General features: G+C 39.8%; 1 protein-coding gene across 15 annotated transcripts in view; it reads right to left on the bottom strand.

Moving 5' to 3' along the window:
- Positions 1-17,860, bottom strand: part of Spag9 (sperm associated antigen 9) — a 133,699-nt gene that overhangs the window by 12,706 nt on the left and 103,133 nt on the right. For all 15 annotated transcript variants that reach the window (XM_028868917.2, XM_028868915.2, XM_028868916.2 and 12 more), the window contains 14 exons: positions 17,409-17,465; positions 16,322-16,495; positions 13,913-14,042; positions 13,379-13,468; positions 12,806-12,973; positions 12,360-12,531; positions 10,705-10,923; positions 10,264-10,459; positions 8,630-8,755; positions 6,421-6,501; positions 5,333-5,400; positions 3,979-4,127; positions 2,177-2,348; positions 109-222 (listed from right to left, as the gene is read on the bottom strand). In XM_028868917.2, the coding sequence (XP_028724750.1) occupies positions 109-222; positions 2,177-2,348; positions 3,979-4,127; positions 5,333-5,400; positions 6,421-6,501; positions 8,630-8,755; positions 10,264-10,459; positions 10,705-10,923; positions 12,360-12,531; positions 12,806-12,973; positions 13,379-13,468; positions 13,913-14,042; positions 16,322-16,495; positions 17,409-17,465 (1,916 nt within the window). The remainder of the gene's footprint in view (positions 1-108; positions 223-2,176; positions 2,349-3,978; positions 4,128-5,332; positions 5,401-6,420; positions 6,502-8,629; positions 8,756-10,263; positions 10,460-10,704; positions 10,924-12,359; positions 12,532-12,805; positions 12,974-13,378; positions 13,469-13,912; positions 14,043-16,321; positions 16,496-17,408; positions 17,466-17,860) is intronic.

A 17,860-nucleotide genomic window follows, 5' to 3' on the forward strand; every position in this document is an offset into this window, starting at 1 on the left:
TTTCTGTATTGTCACAGATTTGCCAAAATCTACACAATTCCTGAATTCCAGGCACCACTATTTCTTGCAATTCTTTGACTTGTGACAGTTATTTTAAAATATACTTACTTTCTGTCAGTGGGATGGAGATAATGACACCGTTTCCTGTCCCCACCCACAAGCGATTGCAAGACACCATAAGAGCTGTTATCCTCACAAAAGAGAAGCCCAGTTTTCCAGTACCTGTAGGGGAGGGAAAAGAAGAACAGTTTATTGAGAAACTAGAGCATTTCAGATTCCAAATGTCCAGGAGTCTCTGACTTAAAAACAAGAAAGGAAGGCTGGAGAGATGGCTCAGAGGTTAAGAGCACTGACTGCTCTTTCCATAGGTCCTGAGTTCAATTCCCAGCACCCACATGGTTCACAACCATCTGTAATGAGATCTGGTGCCCTCTTCTGGCACACAGGCAAACATGCAGGCAGAATACTGTATATGCAATAAATAAATCTTAAAAAAAAAAAAAAAAAGCAAAAAGTTTTCTGGAAAGATATATTAAAGCAAACGTGTGTGTGTGTGTGTGTGTGTGTGTGTGTGTGTGTGTGTGTGTGTATGACAGGTCTCATGTGCCTAGGATGCTCTGAACTATGTAGCCAAGAATAACCCTGAACTTGTGATCCTTCTGCCTCCACCTCACAAGTGCTGCGATTATAGGTGAGTGCTTGGATTGTGTGTGGGGGCCACCATGCTCAGCTCAAAGCAAATTCTTATTTGGCTTTATTATTTGACAAGTCAAGGCTAAAGGAAAAAGATATTCTACACATGGTTGACATTTCTTTATCAACCAGAAAGAAAGTACAAAGGAAATAACAGAAGTAACAGAAAATACAGCTCAAAATTCAATGACGGGAGCTACAGACCCAAGTCAGACCCAAGGTTAGACAGAGGGAAGCAACAACAAACCAGCAGCTGGAGTTTGCTAGCCTGGGAAATCACATGTCACCTCACAACCTGAAAAGGTTCCTAATTTGCTTTAAATTTCTTTGCATGCATAAAAATCAATCTTTGCTAACAAAACATACCTTTTCTCTTATTTATATCCTTAGGCTCTAATCAGTTTAGAAGTATTACGATATCATATAAAACTTAGGAAGAATAAACACGTTTTTATATTTTAAGAGAATTTTTGTAATTGATTTCATTTTCAGAGATTTGAGAAGTATAATGGTTAAATAAGTAAAACATTTGAGACAAACATCAGTCACTCAAAGAACTGAGGTCCTTCCTGATCATACAAACAATGTAGGAAGCAATCTTAACTCCCATTTATTCTATGCTAGGAATCTTTTAAAAAATGGTTTTTAAAAATATTTTTTAAAGATTTATTTTCTTGCATGTATACATGTACACCACTCACATGCCTGGTACCTGCTGAGGCCAGAAGAGGGTGTCAGATCCACCAGAACTGGAGTTACAGACCCTACCTCCCTCTTCTTTTTGTTTTTTTAAAAACAGAACCTAAATAAAGATCTCTCTTCAATATGACACGAGAACCTAAGAGTAAGTAAACAAAAACCATGAAGAACTTGCTAGGCTGAGGACACACAGTACATGGGAAGGAACGTGTCAATGTGGGTAGAAGAATGTGAGCAGGGAGACTAGTCTAGACCACGTAAAGTCTCGTGGTGATGATCCAAATGTTACTCGGCCTAGAGGCTAGAGCAAAAGTGCATCATCATGGATTTTTGCATTGTTTACTATGTAGAGGACAGAGTAGCATTGAACAGGGAGACAAGTTAGGAAACACAGGTTATCAAAGGGGAAAAGGACAGTGACCTGGCCTAAGATGATAGTGATCAAGATAAAGTAACTGACCTAAGGTAGTTTCAAACTTGACAGAGTTCCAGGTCATCAAAAGATGTAAAGAATAAGGAGGAGAGAAAACAAAAGAATTCTAGTCAAGAACCATATTATACATTGGAGCATCTGTCTGATACTTCCAGTGATGAAAGCTAACTATTCATGTGGGAACTTATTCAGTGATTTTTCTCAGAGCATTAGAAGAGGATGGAGGTGTAGTTTAGTGGTAGCGCATCTGCTCAGTATACACAAGACTGTGAGTTAGCACCACAACACTGCATAAAACAAAAATCAAGCATTCTCACTGATTTTCAAAAAGAAAACACTATGGGAGCTTACCTAACATTTTGCTTACATAAGGTTCAATGTCCACATCCTGGAGATGTTGGTATGTGTGTGCATGATAGAGACGGAGTGTGGAATCCAAACGGATGGAGACCCACACACCATCCCCCACCCATGCAAGCTGCCGTACTTGGCTCTCCTTCCTGGGGTGTGCGTCAAATGATTTCTAGAAGAGATGTTTAATAAGAAAATTACTGTTTTGTTGTTTTTTGAGACAGGGTTTCTCTGTGAAACAGTCCAGGCTGGCCTCAAACTCAGAGACCCACCTGCCTCTGCCTCCTGAGTGCTGGGATTAAAGGTGTGCGCCATCACTGCCCCGCTAATGAAATTACTTTTGTCACACAGGAAGTCATTTAAAGATGATTGCCCAACAATCCAAAGACTGTTTATTAAAGGGCCCAAATTTGCTTATCTTCCATGACTGTTCTTCCCATAAGTTCTTCCACCATAGAATGCAACACAAACACACACACACACACACACACACACACACACACACACACACACGAACAAAAGGCCAAATGGCAGTTGGGTTTGGTGGCTAACACCTGTAATCCCAGCACTTGGAAGTGTGAGACAGAAGAGCTGCTGTAAGATCAAGGCCAGAAGTGAAATTCTGTCTCAACAGTGAGATGACAACAGAACCAAGTGGTGCTGAGCTCCAGCACTGTATAGGAGACTCCCTTATTTAAACAATGCTGGCCATCCAGACTATATATCAGTGTTCAGAAATGATGATTTCAGGATTTGGTGTTGCAATGAGAAGATCCTATTGGTAACTAAACTTAAAGGAACCCACACTGTTGTATAAGAACAGTCATGAAAAATAAATACCAAATGGTTAACAGAGGGGGTGGCTATTGAGACAAGGTCTTGCTATACGTAGCCTAGGTTAGTCTCAGATTTGTGGTAATCCAAGTGCTAGGATTACAGGGGTGTGTTATCATGTCTAGCTTTAACTGTGAGATTTCTAAGGAAGAAAATGAGACACGGGGCAGGAAGAAATAGAAATTTCATCTTAAAACTTTCCTACTGTAATTTTTAAATAATCAGAATGGATACATTATGACCCAAATTAAAGATTTTTGTTGTTGTTGCTTTTTGTCTTTTTTTTTTTTTTTTTTTGGAGCTGAGGACCGAACCCAGGGCCTTGCGCTCTACCACTGAGCTAAATCCCCAACTTTTAAAGATTTTTTTTAATAAAAAATTTCACTGTAATGTTATTTCTCAGTTTGTGATACATATGCAAATGATGCTGAGTGTAAATTGGGTAAAGGCAAAAGGAACTTAGGAATCCTCTCAACCAATCCTCATATGAGTAGACTTACCAAGAACTACATATTCAGGCTGGCATGGTATTGTACATCTTTAATCCTAGAACTCTGGAGGCAGAGGCAGGTGAATCTCTGAGTTTGAGGCCAGCCTGGTTTACATAATGATTTCCAGGACAGCCAGGGACATGTAGAGAAATACTCTCAAAAAATCAAACAACAAAAACCACATATTCAAATAAAGTACATACACATATGTGGATACATATATAGACACACACAAACCTTTATGTGTGAATCCTCTGTCCTTAAAAACAAAACAAAATAAAACCAACAACAACCAGAAAAGCAAACAAACAAATCCCATCATTGCCTACCCTCATAGTCCAAAATGACAAGAGAGATAAAGTCATAGACAAAACTAAGACATCCAAAACTGTAGTGAAGTGGCCTTTAAACAATGACCTGGAAAGCAGTCTTTGGGAATACCAACTCAGTATGTACATAGAATGTAGCTTAACTTGCCTCTATCTTCATAGCCTTTGGCTGAACCACATAGATTTTGTTTCTATAGCCACACCAGACTTTGTCATGGACCACAGTCATGCATCGTATGGAATGGTGAGGACGTCCAAGGTCTAAAAGGTGATAGTTTGACAGGTCCCATTGTCCATCTTTAAAACAAGAAGTAGATTATAGTTAATCACACCACTGTTCACCTATATGGCAAGTCCCAAAATAGCCAGGGCTACATATCTTTAAAAATCAAACAAAAAGGGATGAAAGAAAATTATCCTTGCCAAATGTTCTCTAATTAAGCAGTATATGAAAAAACTTGCTGTGTTACACTACATAAGGGACAAGAGAGCAGGGAGATGGCTCAGTAGATAAAGTGCTTGTTGGGTAAGTGTGAGGAGCTGAGCTCAGACCCTCAGAATCTATGTTAAAACAGGGGACAGTAGCATGTACCTCTTTCCTAGGAATTGGAAACAGGAGAATTTCTAGAACTTGAAGAACAGCTAGCCTGGCATACACATCAGTAAATAACAAGAGACCCTATCTAAAGCAAGGTAAGGAGATAACAACTAACACAAGGTTGTTCTGTGACACACACACACACACACACACACACACACACACACACACACACACACACACCATGGCACATACATGCCCGTATTCACATACAGGAACACCTTTGTACACACATCATAAACTTACACACAAAGATAATATATATGTATATATATTATCACACACATATATATGTATAATATATATATATATATATAATATGGGCACATGACAATGCTAAACTCTTTACTCATTGTGATAAACACACTTGTCCATTGTTGGGCCCTGACCCCCGTTCCTTGGGTGGCTGTTGCCTTGCTTGTTGACCTTGATCAGATGTCCTTTCTATGCTAATTCCCTGCTGGTTTCCTTCTGGAGGTTCCTTGTTTGTGTATCCTGCATATTTGGTGTTAACAGCTAGGATGCAAGAATGTAAAACATCTGTAGCGAACTTCTGCCCTCCAGGTTTCTCCCACTGTACTATAAGCCTGTATTTAAGGCCTACTCCCTCCTTTAATAAAGGACATTCTAATGAGATGAATGACCCGCTGTCTTGTCTCTGTTTTTAATCATCAGCCCCTCGCTCGGACATGGTGAATGGGTGATAGCGCGGGCGCTACAGTCCATCAAGAATACCCAGTGTATACCTCCACAAAGGTATGCATATATTTACTGATATATATCACCAATATTCCATTTAAAACTTCTTTCTCTTTTTAGGTATCATTTATTTCAAATACAGTAAGCCAATCTACTTGAAAATGCTCTGCAAACCAACACGGTGGTGTACATTATAAAAACTCACCAACTCCTCTGTGGAAGATTGCAAGGGTGCCATCAGCCAGGGCCACTAGCACAATTCCTTTCACATGTCTGCAAACAGGAAAAAGAATCTCAGAACCTCCACTTAGGAGCACAGAATGGACCATGTGTTACTGAGCTGGTGCAGAGGCTCTTAAAGGGCCAGTTTGTGATGGACTGACATAACATTTGAGCATGCTCCTGTCCTCCTGTCTTCACTGTGAGTATCCTGTTATGGAAACATGTCACAGAAACTAATGCACAGCATGTGTGATTATCTTGGGTGTTTTGCTTTCTAGCCCAAGGCTCCTCCTCTCATTACACTTCAACATAACTCTACAGACCAGACACACATCTTGACTGTAACTAACAGAGTCAAGTCCTGTAGAGTTAGGAACAAACTGTTGGAACTTTGCCAGTCAACATATGAAAAAGGATTAACAAACCAATGACCCAATCAATGTATTCCCAACTATGAGGAGTAGTCTGAAACAAATACAGAACTACTAAAGTGAAGAAGAATCAATCCAGAGAGTTTTCTCTTTTATTTGAAATGTTTTCTAGTCTTCTTTCCACTATAGAATTTCATTCTCATCCAGTTTCTCTAGTTCCATTAAAATGGTTGTGGTGGTTTGAGTGAGCTGTCATGGGTATTTGAATACTTGGTCCCCAGTTGGTGGTGGTGTTTGGGGAGGTGTGGTCTTGTTGGAGAAAGTGTATCACTGGAGGTCGGCTTTCAGAGTTTCAAAGACTTGCATCATTGCTAGTTTGCTCTCTCTGCTTCCTACTTGCAGTCCAAGATGTGAGCCCTCAGCATCCTGCTCTAGCCTGCTGACTGCCATACCTCCCTGTCACGATGGACTCCTATCCCTCTGGAACCATGAGCCCAAATAAACCCTTCCTCTGTAAGTTGCCTTGGCCATGGTGTTTTATCACAGCAATAGGAAAGTAACTAAGATAATGGTTAAAACCAACAAGCAAATAAATCAAGCTTGTACACTGATTTATCATAAGATACATGCTAACTTTAATAGTCTTAAATCTATTTTACACCAAAATCAAAAAAGGAGTAATTTAAAAAATAAGACTTACACAATACTGAGAATTGAGTCTTTAAGCTTAATGGAATGGAGACATTTCCTCCACTGGGCTACAGATGAATGGACATACAAACTGCAGGAATAAAGTCAAGACTGTTAAGGCACAGGGTATCATCAATGCTTCTATCTAACAATGACTACAGTCACCCCCAAGAGGAAAGCAGAGCACCAGTCAATTTTTAAGAAAAGAGCTTGATACTTTTGTAAGAAAAGAGAAAGAACAAAGGGTAGGGAGGGGGAGGGGGAGAGGGAAAGAGAGAGGGTGAGACAGAGGAGGGAAGAATGGAGGAGAGAAGGAGTGCTGAAGACAGAGAAACAGGCCATTCACACAAACAGAAGTCTGAAAATCCAAAGGCTAGAATTAGTATCGATACTAGAGTATTAACCAGCTACCTCTGGGTTGCCCCATGCCTTAGCATTTCTGCATAAAACCCTTTTCAAGAATAATCCTACATCTCTATTACATTGAACTTTTTAACTGACAGAGTGATTCACATCAGACAGTGGCTGACTCTATATAGCCTGCAGATTGCTATGGAAAAGACACATAGTGACTGCCTAACCTTTGGAAATATCCTCTTCTATAAGAGGCCCCACAGTATTAATAAGTTATGCCAGATATAGTGGCCCACGCTTTTAATCCTAGCACATATGAGGCAGATGCAGGCAGATCTGAGTTCAAGGTCTGCATGGTCTCCCCCCCCCCCCCCCCCCCCCCGCCAAGCAGGGTTTCTCTGTGTAGCTTTGCGCCTTTCCTGCTTTTTGCGCCTTTCCTTTCCAGCTCTGTAGACCAGGTTGGCCTCGAACTCACAGAGATCCACCTGCCTCTGCCTCTGCCTCCCGAGTGCTGGGATTAAAGGCCTGCGCCACCACCGCTCGGCTTTTTTTTTTTTTTTTTTTGGTTTTCTGCATGGTCTTATAGAACAAGTTCCAGGACAGCCAGGCTACATAGAAAAATCCTGTGTCAAAGAGGGGGGAAAAAGTGAATAAACCATGTAATATAGATTATCATCTTCTGAGGTTCAAACTGTGATTTATTCCTTTTGTAAAAAGATTTTTAAAATTTTGTGTGTATTTTGCCTGCACGTATGTCTGTATACTATGTGTGTACTTGGTAACTGTGGAGGACTAGGACCTAGTTGTGAGTTGTCATGTGAGTGCTGGGAACTGAACTGGACCTTCTACAAGAGCAGCGAGCACTCTTAACCAATGAGCTATCTCTGAAGCCTCATTTTTTATTTCTTCTCTCTCTCTCTCTCTCTCTCTCTCTCTCTCTCTCTCTCTCTCTCTCTCTCTCCCTCCCTCTCTCTCTCTCTCTCTAGGGTTTCTCTGTGTAGGCCTGGCTGTCTAGGAACTCGCTTTGTAGACCAGGCTGGCCTAGAACTCAGAGACCCACCTGCCTCTGCCTCCCTAGTGCTGGGATTAAAGGTGTGCACCACCAGTGCCCAGCACAATTTATTCTTTTTTATTTTTATTTTTTTTTATTTTTTTTTGGTTTTTTTTCGAGACAGGGTTTCTCTGTGTAGCTTTGCGCCTTTCCTGGAGCTCACTTGGTAGCCCAGGCTGGCCTCGAACTCACAGAGATCCACCTGGCTCTGCCTCCCGAGTGCTGGGATTAAAGGCGTGCGCCACCACGCCCGGCCACAATTTATTCTTAGTTCTATACCAGATTTAATTTTTTTTTTTGAGATAGGATCTTATTTTAGTACAGGCTATCCTAAAATCCTTCTGTCTCATGATTATAGGCATGTACCACCATGTCTGACCCAGATTTAAAAATCCTGTTTACCTTTCCTTCTAAGGATATTACATAAAGAGAACATTCTGTGACAAAAGAAGTTTACCATTTAAAACTAATGGAAGACCAGTTTATGAAAGTTGCAACAAAAATTTCAAATTTTGTATGTGTGTATAAAGTTTCTGTATGAATCTATACTTTTTGCTTATATTTATATTTATGATATTTACATTTCATTTATCTTTTGCTTAGGGTTTTTGTTTTTATAAAGGGATCTTACTTCACTCCTTAGTCAAGGTTAACATGGAAGTTTCCATGGCCCACGCTGACCTTCAACTTGCAACCCTCCTCCCCAACCTCCTGAGATTACAGGCCTGTACTACCATGTCTGGCTCGTTTTTTAGTTTCAAGTGCAGAAGCAGAAGACTGAAGATAATCGTCCTGTTAGGATGCTGGTACTTACCAGCCATTCTGAGCTCCCAGCCACATGGTTGGTAAAAGACTACTCATTTTCTGAGCTTCTTCTCTCACCAGGTCTTGCTCATTTGGCAATACTGATATTTGATCTTTGTACACATCTGCATCATTACTGGGAAAATGAGGCACAAGGAGAAAAAAACCCACACTGAATATACACGTTAGCTTTAGTTGTCAGGAATTGAATAGTTCTACAATGAAGCTTACCACAGTGAACAAACACTGAGATTCCATTAAAGCCAGTATTAAACGCTTACTCATTAAGGAATTCAACAAATGTACCAGAAATACTAACAAAGCAGGAAGTTCAAAGTGGAGAAAGAAGAATAAGATATAGTAATAAGACTCATTAGTTAATATCCAAGACTTTTTTAGTTTGTTTTAAAACCACTCACCCCAAAGGAAGCTGATATATATATTTTTTAAAAGATATATTTATTATGTATAGTGTTCTGCCTGCATGTACTCCTGCGGGCCAGAAGAGGGCACCAGATCTCATTACATATGGGAATTGAACTCAGGACCTCTGGAAGAGCAGCCAGTGCTCTTAACCACTGAGCCATCTCTCCAGCCCCCAGCCATTTCTCCAGATGTAATTAATTATACATTTTTTAATGTATAATTAATTTTATAAAATAAGTTACAGCAAAACATGCTTATATTCCATCATAAACCCCTTCTTTTGCATTGTTAGGGCATAGTAAGTAGACAATGTAAAACTGGGCTATCAAATTCAAAACAACTTCATTCTAAATGCTAATAAACTCTTGGTTGCTCTATATACCAAGAAAAATAATTGTAGAAAGGACCAGTTTACAAAGGGGATGGAAGTATGTACTTAAATGGCAGAAGCCTCAACAACAAAACCTGGATCAGAACAAAATTCAAAAGGGCCATCTCAAGTCTTATTTTGGGAAAAACCAAACAGTGACAAATTTAAACAATGCCTAATTTTGATAACTGAAGTGAGAGTAAGTATGGAGAAAAAAAACCTGGAGTCGTTGATAGGATGTAAGTCAGAACACCACAATGAAGACAATAACAACACTTGGACTAATATACTGTATGGACAAGGGTATGGTTTTTTGTTTCTTTTTTTTGTTTTTTTGAGACAGGGTTTCTGTGTAGTTTTGGTGCCTGTCCTGGATCTCACTCTGTAGACAAGGCTGGCCTTGAACTCACGGAGATCCTCCTGGTTCTGCCTCCTGAGTGCTGGGATTAAAGGCGTGTGCCACCACTGCCCGGCTCGTTTCTTTTGTTAAATGTTAGAAAATATAGTGAAGAAATGGATTGAGTTGGGAGATGGTGGCGCATGCCTTTAATTCCAGCACTCGGGAGGCAGAGGCAGGGGAACTCTGTGAGTTTGAGGCCAGCCTGATCTACAGAGTGAGTTCCAACACAGTAAAGTCTATACAGAGAAACCCTGTCTCATCCCCCCGCACACGAAAAAAAAAAAAAAAAAAAAGGATGGAAAAATCTCCAGAGAAACTAAAAGGAGAGAATAAAACATCTTTCAGTTCCCTATAAGAATAACAATTAGTGGGCATTCTGACTATTTAACACTATTTTGATTCTTTGTATTTGTGCAACTCTCCCAAATTACTGATTTAGGATGCATACCTTGACTGAAACACTGGGGAGAGGTCTTCTGGGATCTGAACTCCCAGTGGATCTGTAAACACATGCTCTGTGTACACACCAGGCTGAGAGATGTCCACAGCATCTTCAGCTGACCCCGCATTGCCCTCCGTGGCTTCAGTTGCTTCTTCTGCTGTAGGGACATTTTCATCAACCTCACTATTTTCGGCTTCCATTTCTATAAAAACATAAACACTCTATGCTGAATGAGTTTTTCTACTCCAGTACTTCCACCACATAAGCCCCTGTCTGGAACTCCATCCACTGACCCCTCCCTCCCTGGCACTGCAGTGACATGGAGAACTACTTCTCTCACACAGTCACTACAGCATCTTCCTTCCGGCTCTTTTACCCTGTCTACTTTAAGGTCAGCAAGTCTATATGTGGCACTCTCAGGATTGGTCAGACTCTCCACAGGTGTACCTGGTGGCTTTTCTATCACTGGAGAAGCACCGTTGGTACTGGGGGAAGTAGCAGTTCCTGTCACTCCTTCTGTGGAGCACCCAACTACTGTGATGCCTCCCAGCAAGCTGTCCATCTCTGCAGAGCTGTTGCTTGTCATGCTTCCACACAAAGATGCTTTGTCTACCTGGCCGGATTCAGAAAGTTCTTCTCCTGCAGGGTAGTCTGTTTCCCGAGCTCCTAAAAAAAGCAATTTTCTCTGAATACCCAGTAAACTAAGCAGCAGTTGTTTTCTATTAAAGCAACTCTAGGTCTGAAATGAGAGTACACAAGTGAAATACGGCTACTAGCATGTGTCACCCAGAAGGCAGTGTTAACTTAAAGTGATCTTGAGAAAATGAAAAAGCAATTAAGAGGTAAAACAACATTTCTATTAGTTTCTATTCTAATGAAAAACATGTTAGAGATAATACCTGCTTTTTTGTTTTGTTTTCTATGAGATAAGGCAGGCAACATGATCCGAAGGTAAAGAACATCTGTTGCATAAACCTGATGACTTGAGTTTGGTCCCTATATCTCCCTAAAGTTTTCTTTTGGTTTCTATACATGCACTGTGGCATGGGTATATTCCTATACACAATAATAAATAAAAAAATTAAAAAGTATTTATAATATGGATAATTAAAGTTAGACAACAAAATGGAGCAGGTGTGGTTTTTGGAGACAAGGTCTCACTTGATCCACGCTGGCCTTGAACTCTATGTAGTCAAGGCTGACCTTACAGTCCTGATCTTCCTGCTTCCACCTCCCAAAAGCTGGGATTCTAGGTGTATACCACCACACCTGGCTAAGCCATAATACTACAAAACAGAAAAGATGATAGCATGATGCTCAGTTGGCAAAGCACCTGCTGCATGAGCCTGATGCTCCAAGTCTGATCCCAGGAACCGTTTTCAGGTTGAAGAAGAGAATCAACTCCATAAAGTCCTCTGACCTCCATACATGTACCATAGCATATGCAGTTTCTCTACACACCATACACATACACAATAAAAAAAATTTTTAAAGACTGAAAAGGGTCCCACATTTTCAGGAATTAGTAACTATTTATATAGTAAGTAAAAAAGAAAACGAATTAGTGGTCAAATAGCCAATATACAATATAATCAGTTAACAAATGGGGCCAACCAGCGGTAGTGGCACATGCCTTTAATCCCAGCACTTGGGAGGCAGAGCCAGGTGGATCTCTGTGAGTTCAAGGCCAGTCTGGGCTACCAAGTGAGTTCCAGGAAAGACACAAAGCTACACAGAGAAACCCTGTCTCAAAAAACCAAATAAATAAATAAATAAACAAACAAACAAATAAATAAATAAAAAGTGGCCAAAAAATTAATGTAAATCATGCATCATATTCAACTTAATATCCTGGCTTCACTCCTGTACTAATTAATCTAGGGAGCTCATCATCCTCAATCAACAGCTATCTTCTCCTATTGCCATTTTTAAAATATCCTTCACACTATTTTTCAATAGTTAAAGAACATTCAATGACTTCCAGTTTACTTTAAATCTTCTCTTACTAGAACATAAAACCTGTAAACAACAAGGCACATGCATTTCCACCTGGAAGGAAGCATAGAGAGTACAGAGAGGGAGCAGCAAGAAACTTGCTTTACCTGGGACACTTGCAATGCACAGAACATGAGAATTGCAAACAGTGAAACTATCTAGGATGTTGCCAGGCTGAACAGCATCAATGATGATAACCTTTGTAGCTGAATGGGTGCTAGTACAGATCCATACTTGACTGGACAATTCTTCTTGATTTTTTAATTCTTTTTGCTGTTCCTGAGTAGGCAGAGGAAAATGTTTAAAATTACATGAATGTGAAAATATCCCTAAGACTGTGTTCTTATACTAAAATGCAGTATTATTTCAAATTATTTCCAGATTATTTGGAAGGGTCGAACTATAATTGTTTATCATTATTACTAGAGTAAAACTAGTAGTTATACAGATGGGTGGTTAAAAAAAGAGTCAGTATCTCCCAAATAAGTTTTGTATTTAAGAGTTGAACTTCTACACTCATAAACCAGGAGGTCAAATATTAGTGCATACTTGCCTTGAGTTCTTGATCCAACTTATCTAAACTACTCTGAGATGCACTTCGCTGTTTACTGCCTTCAGTGTCCAGACCAGCAACATCCTTGTAAAATACACTTGCTCCAACAACAGAACCACCATCTCTCGTCTTGCCACCAGATAAATTGACTCCTACAGCACACCACAGCTTCTCGGAGGTAGGGAGTGAGAGAGAAAGAAATTAAGTCATTTTTTTCTCTACAAATAGTAAGAAAATTTTCACCTTTTCTTAAAATAATTAAAGGTGGAACCATGGGTGTTTTAATGTACTTCTAATGCTATATATTGGATGTGGTAGCACATGTCTAAAATAATAGCACTTAGGAGAATGAGGCAAAGATAAAGGGGTTGAGCCCAAAACATGGAAGAAAAAAAAGAGTTCAAGGCCATCCTGGATTATATAGATTCTGTCACAAAATACAAAAAATTACGTTTTAAAATGAGAAACCATTTTACTACAAAAAATACTGTTTAAATAGTTGTTTTTTTGGGGGGTGGGGTGGGGTGAGGGTTTACTCCTAAAGTCTTTCCTTCAGTGTCACAATTAGCTTACCTTCATAGATGCATCTTTTTCATCTAGTGGTCTGAGATAGACAGGCACAGGTAGATTTTTCATCTTATTTTCCCCTTGACCATTGGCCACCTAATGGAGGGGGAATACATATTAGTAAGTCCCATTAACACTGAACTTACAGAACCACTGAGACATAGGCAATTCCTGAAATTAAGTTCAGCTTGATTCTGTCATTCTTACTTGAAAAATAAGCAAAAACTCAAGTAGCAAGTACAGACAATAAGTAGACAAGCTCAATAGGAGGCAGGTGTACTACACATGTACACACACACGAGTACGTTTGTATACAGAAAAGCTTAGTTTTTTAGGAGTATAGACCTAGAATGTTTTATTTACATTGTAGGGCTCTAGAAAATAGCCTGAAAACCCCTATTCTCCGTATTTCTATAAATGTGCCAAGTCCAAGCAGGCTGAAATGAGCAATTTATGATAGTATTTTCAATTCACATTTCCATGCATACTTCTCTCAACCTGCATTCCCTGCTAGATGCTCTCATCACATCCCCAAGTTACCTGTTTGTACTTCTGAGGCAGACTCCAGCCGAAAGCTTGTACTCGACCATCTTCCTTCTGAACATGCGCCTTCACCTGCCGATACTGCTCTCTCTTTTGCTCTCTGCGGGAAGCTAAACTAGCCTCAGTTCTAAAAGAAGACATTTGCAGATTTAATTAAGTGAATGCAACAAAAACTCTAATCTCAGTCTGAGTCACCCTCAGTTTCATAGAGAATTCAAGGCCATCCTGGGATACACGATCCACATGCCCCATTCGAACACAAGGATTATACCAAAGCTGATCTTTTCCTGTTTGTGAAACCAGCCTTCTGCAGGTAGTAAGCAGCATGTTGTATTAAATTGAGTTATCAAACTTAGGAGGTTTCAGATGCTATATATAAAAGGAAAATGTTCTAAAATAATTTGGGATCTTCCTATTCTTATTTAACAAATACTAAGAATTTTCTAATGCCAGATATTGTGCCATAGTATGCTCAGGGGGGTGATTAAGTTAAACTTTTAGATTCAACTCACTATTTCATTTTTTAAAAATTTAATTATTTTATGTATTCTGAGTGTTTTGCCTACATGAATGTCTGTGCACCATGTGAATGCCTGGTATCCTCAGATGCCAGAAGAGAACATTGGATTCCCTAGGACTGGAGTTTCAGATCACTGCAAGCCACCACATGGGTGCTGGGAACCAGACCCAGGTCCTCTGGAAGAACATAAATGTTCTTAACCTCAGAGCCAGCTCTTTAGCTCCTGTTCACTTATGTTAGAAGACAAAAAGGCAAACTGACTTAGTAAGCTTCAGAGATATGGAATAAATATAAAAATGATTCTAAAAATAAATTCTCTTTCTTTTGACCATTTATCTTTTTGTGAGGTGACTTTCTGCATAAATCACAGTTTGCAAATCTACTGGTATGTCAGACACTATACATAGTGTACAATACAATATTAACCTAACACCTTTGAAACAGGTTATAATACGGCCGGGCGGTGGTGGTGCACACCTTTTATCCCAGCAGTTGGGAGGCAGAGGCAGGTGGATCTCTGTGAGTTCAAGAACAGCCTGGTCTACAGAGTGAATTCCAGGATAGGCTCCAAAGCTACCCAGAAAAACCCTGTCTTGAAAAACAAAACAAGCCGGGCGGTGGTGGCGCACGCCTTTAATCCCAGCACTCGGGAGGCAGAGCCAGGCGGATCTCTGTGAGTTCAAGGCCAGCCTGGGCTACCAAGTGAGCTCCAGGAAAGGCGCAAAGCTACACAGAGAAACCCTGTCTCGGAAAACCAAAAAAAAAAAAAAAAAAAAAAAGAAAAACAAAACAAACAAACAAACAAACAAAAAATAGGTTATAATAATTTTTCAGAGAGAAAAATAAATGGCTCTAAGAGATTATTTGTCCACATGCAGAGTCAGAAGTCCTTTTGACAACCAAGGAAAATATTAAAAACTTAGGATTAAAGCCTTAAATTAAGTATTTTTTTTAATAATTTATTTTTATTTTATGTGCATTGGTGTTTTGCCTGCGTTTATGTCTGTGTGAGGGGTCAGATCTTAGAGTTACAGACAGTTGTGAGCTGCCATGTGGATGCTGGGAATTGAACCTGGGTCCTCTGGAAGAGCAGCCAGTGCTCTTAACCACTGAGCCATCTCTCCAGGCCCAGTAGTCAGTATTTCTATTGATATTTATCAATGCTATTGTGTCAACAAAAATTCTTTTTCCTTATGAAAACTACGAAGTGCAATTTTCTTTTTTTAAAAATTAGTATTACATTTTATTTATTGTGCATCTGTGTGTGTGTGCTATAATGTGCGGGGGGTGGGGGGGGGACAACTTATGGAAGGCAGCTCTTTCCTTCTAACATGTGGGTCCCAGGAATCAACCTCAGTTTACTGAGGTTGCTGGCAAGCACCCTTACCTGCTGAGCATGCACTGGCAGGGTGAAGTGCAACTTTCCCAAGTACTGGCTACAAGTCATTCATTCATTCATTCATTCACTCATTCATTCATTCATTTTGGGGCCCAGGATGTCCTCAAAATTGCAATCCCCCTGCCTCAGTTTCCATTACATAGCCCTATAGGTAATTTACTTTAAAGGCATCCATCCACGATATAGAAACCCATCCTTCTTTTTTCTTCTCTCTACAACCCAGCCCACAACATAATTTCCTTTGTTCATTAAAATGGGGTTTAAGTGTGTATGTAGCTGATGCTAGCCTGAACCGTCTACACAGACCAGGCTGGCCATGAAATAGTGATGATCCTCCTGTGTACTAGAATTAACAAGGCTAAGCTATTATGTCTGGCTAGAAATAGTTTCTTTAGAGTTATCTGAATTTCTGTGAAGGAGTCAGGAAGGGATGAGAGATTCCAGCGATGAACTTACTCTAGGCATGACTGTTGTATGGAATACTTACTCCTCACTAAGGAAATCGAACGCCTTGGACTTATCACCAGGGAGCTGCGCTAAGGTGCTGCTTCTTTTCTTTACTGAGGGAGTCACGTGAGAAGTGGGTGCATTGTACTTCAGATTCACAGGGGGTTCAGGCTTCTTTGTTGCATTACTTGAAGAGCTAAAAAGTCGGCTGAAACTAACAAAACAAAACAATCAAACAAACAAAATCCACAAGTATATGTATCATATGCACTGTGAAAACCAATACTGGATTTTCCATAAATTTTTATGCTTAGGAAAATTTCAAAGACTTTGCAAGGCAGTGAGTTAGACATTAGCAAAACCAGTTTTTATAGTTATACTAAAGCTGAGTAGTCAGTCACAGCCAAACTTGGTCATTCAGGAGAAAACTATTGCTTAGAATGCCAGACGCCTGTTCTTTAATCAGCAAGTTCCACAATGAAAGAGATGCTCCTGCATCTAGAAAGCTTCTACAGAATAAAAACAATACAAAGGTTCCTTGGCTAGCTCCTATTGGGGACAACGTCACAGTGGTTGTTAAGCAGCAAGGTAATGACTGTGTGATGACAGCAGAAGCTTAGTGTGCAGCCCTAAGGACAGTCACATCACCAAGATAACTTGTATCATGAATTTTCTAAGCTCAATTTAAGCAACTATTTTCATGTCCACAGTTTTAAAATATTTATGCTTTCAGTAAGCAGACTAATACTAAAAGGTAAGTTTTAACTTCAGTAAACACACGGTACTTCTGGTACAAACATAACAGTTTAACACACACAGACAAACCAAGCAGTACAAATACTAAATTTCTCATCTTTCCTTTGATGGGGATTCATGTAACTGTCAATTTTACAAACAATCCCCCACTATTTTATGTAAATTGGCAGAAGATTCCATCAAATGCATAACCAACACAATGCAGCTTACGAAAGCCTACTTTGGGTCCTCAAGCACAGCCTTACCGTGTTGGCATGCTGCATATTAAAGAGAAGAACTTCAGTTCAGCTATTTCCTCCCAACTGGGAAAAGTCAGTGTAATGTTCTTGTCATGAAACACCACCTATGCTTACGGTCCTCAGTATACTTACAACTGCCAGATGCTGGACCTTTTTTTTTCTTGCATGGCTGGGTTTTCTCGTGATGCCCTAAAAAAAAAAAAAAGTATTATTAGATAGGTGTTCTACTCTTTCTCCAAAGAGCAAAAGACCCAGGAAATTCATGGGCTACACAAAGTCAACAATTGAATTTAGCAAACAGTTGCTTTGATCTTTCATGAAATAGCCTGCTAAATCTAACCCTGCTTCGATAGCTAGACCTCCTTAAAGAGCTCTGACTCTTGTCAGATTATTCCTGGGTTAGACAAATTAAGCCAACAAGCATCAATGTTGGTATTTAAAATTTTCCACTCTTTTGTTATTGTTAAGAAACAAGGTCTACTATGTTGTCCAGGTTAGCTCTGAACTTTTGGTCATAAGCAGTGCTCTCTAAGTGGCTAGCCTACAGGAGTGGACTACTATGACTAACAATATTCAAGTATTTA

Source organism: Peromyscus leucopus, chromosome 8b, assembly GCF_004664715.2.
Source record: "Peromyscus leucopus breed LL Stock chromosome 8b, UCI_PerLeu_2.1, whole genome shotgun sequence".
In the NCBI taxonomy this organism is placed as follows: Eukaryota; Metazoa; Chordata; class Mammalia; order Rodentia; family Cricetidae; genus Peromyscus; species Peromyscus leucopus.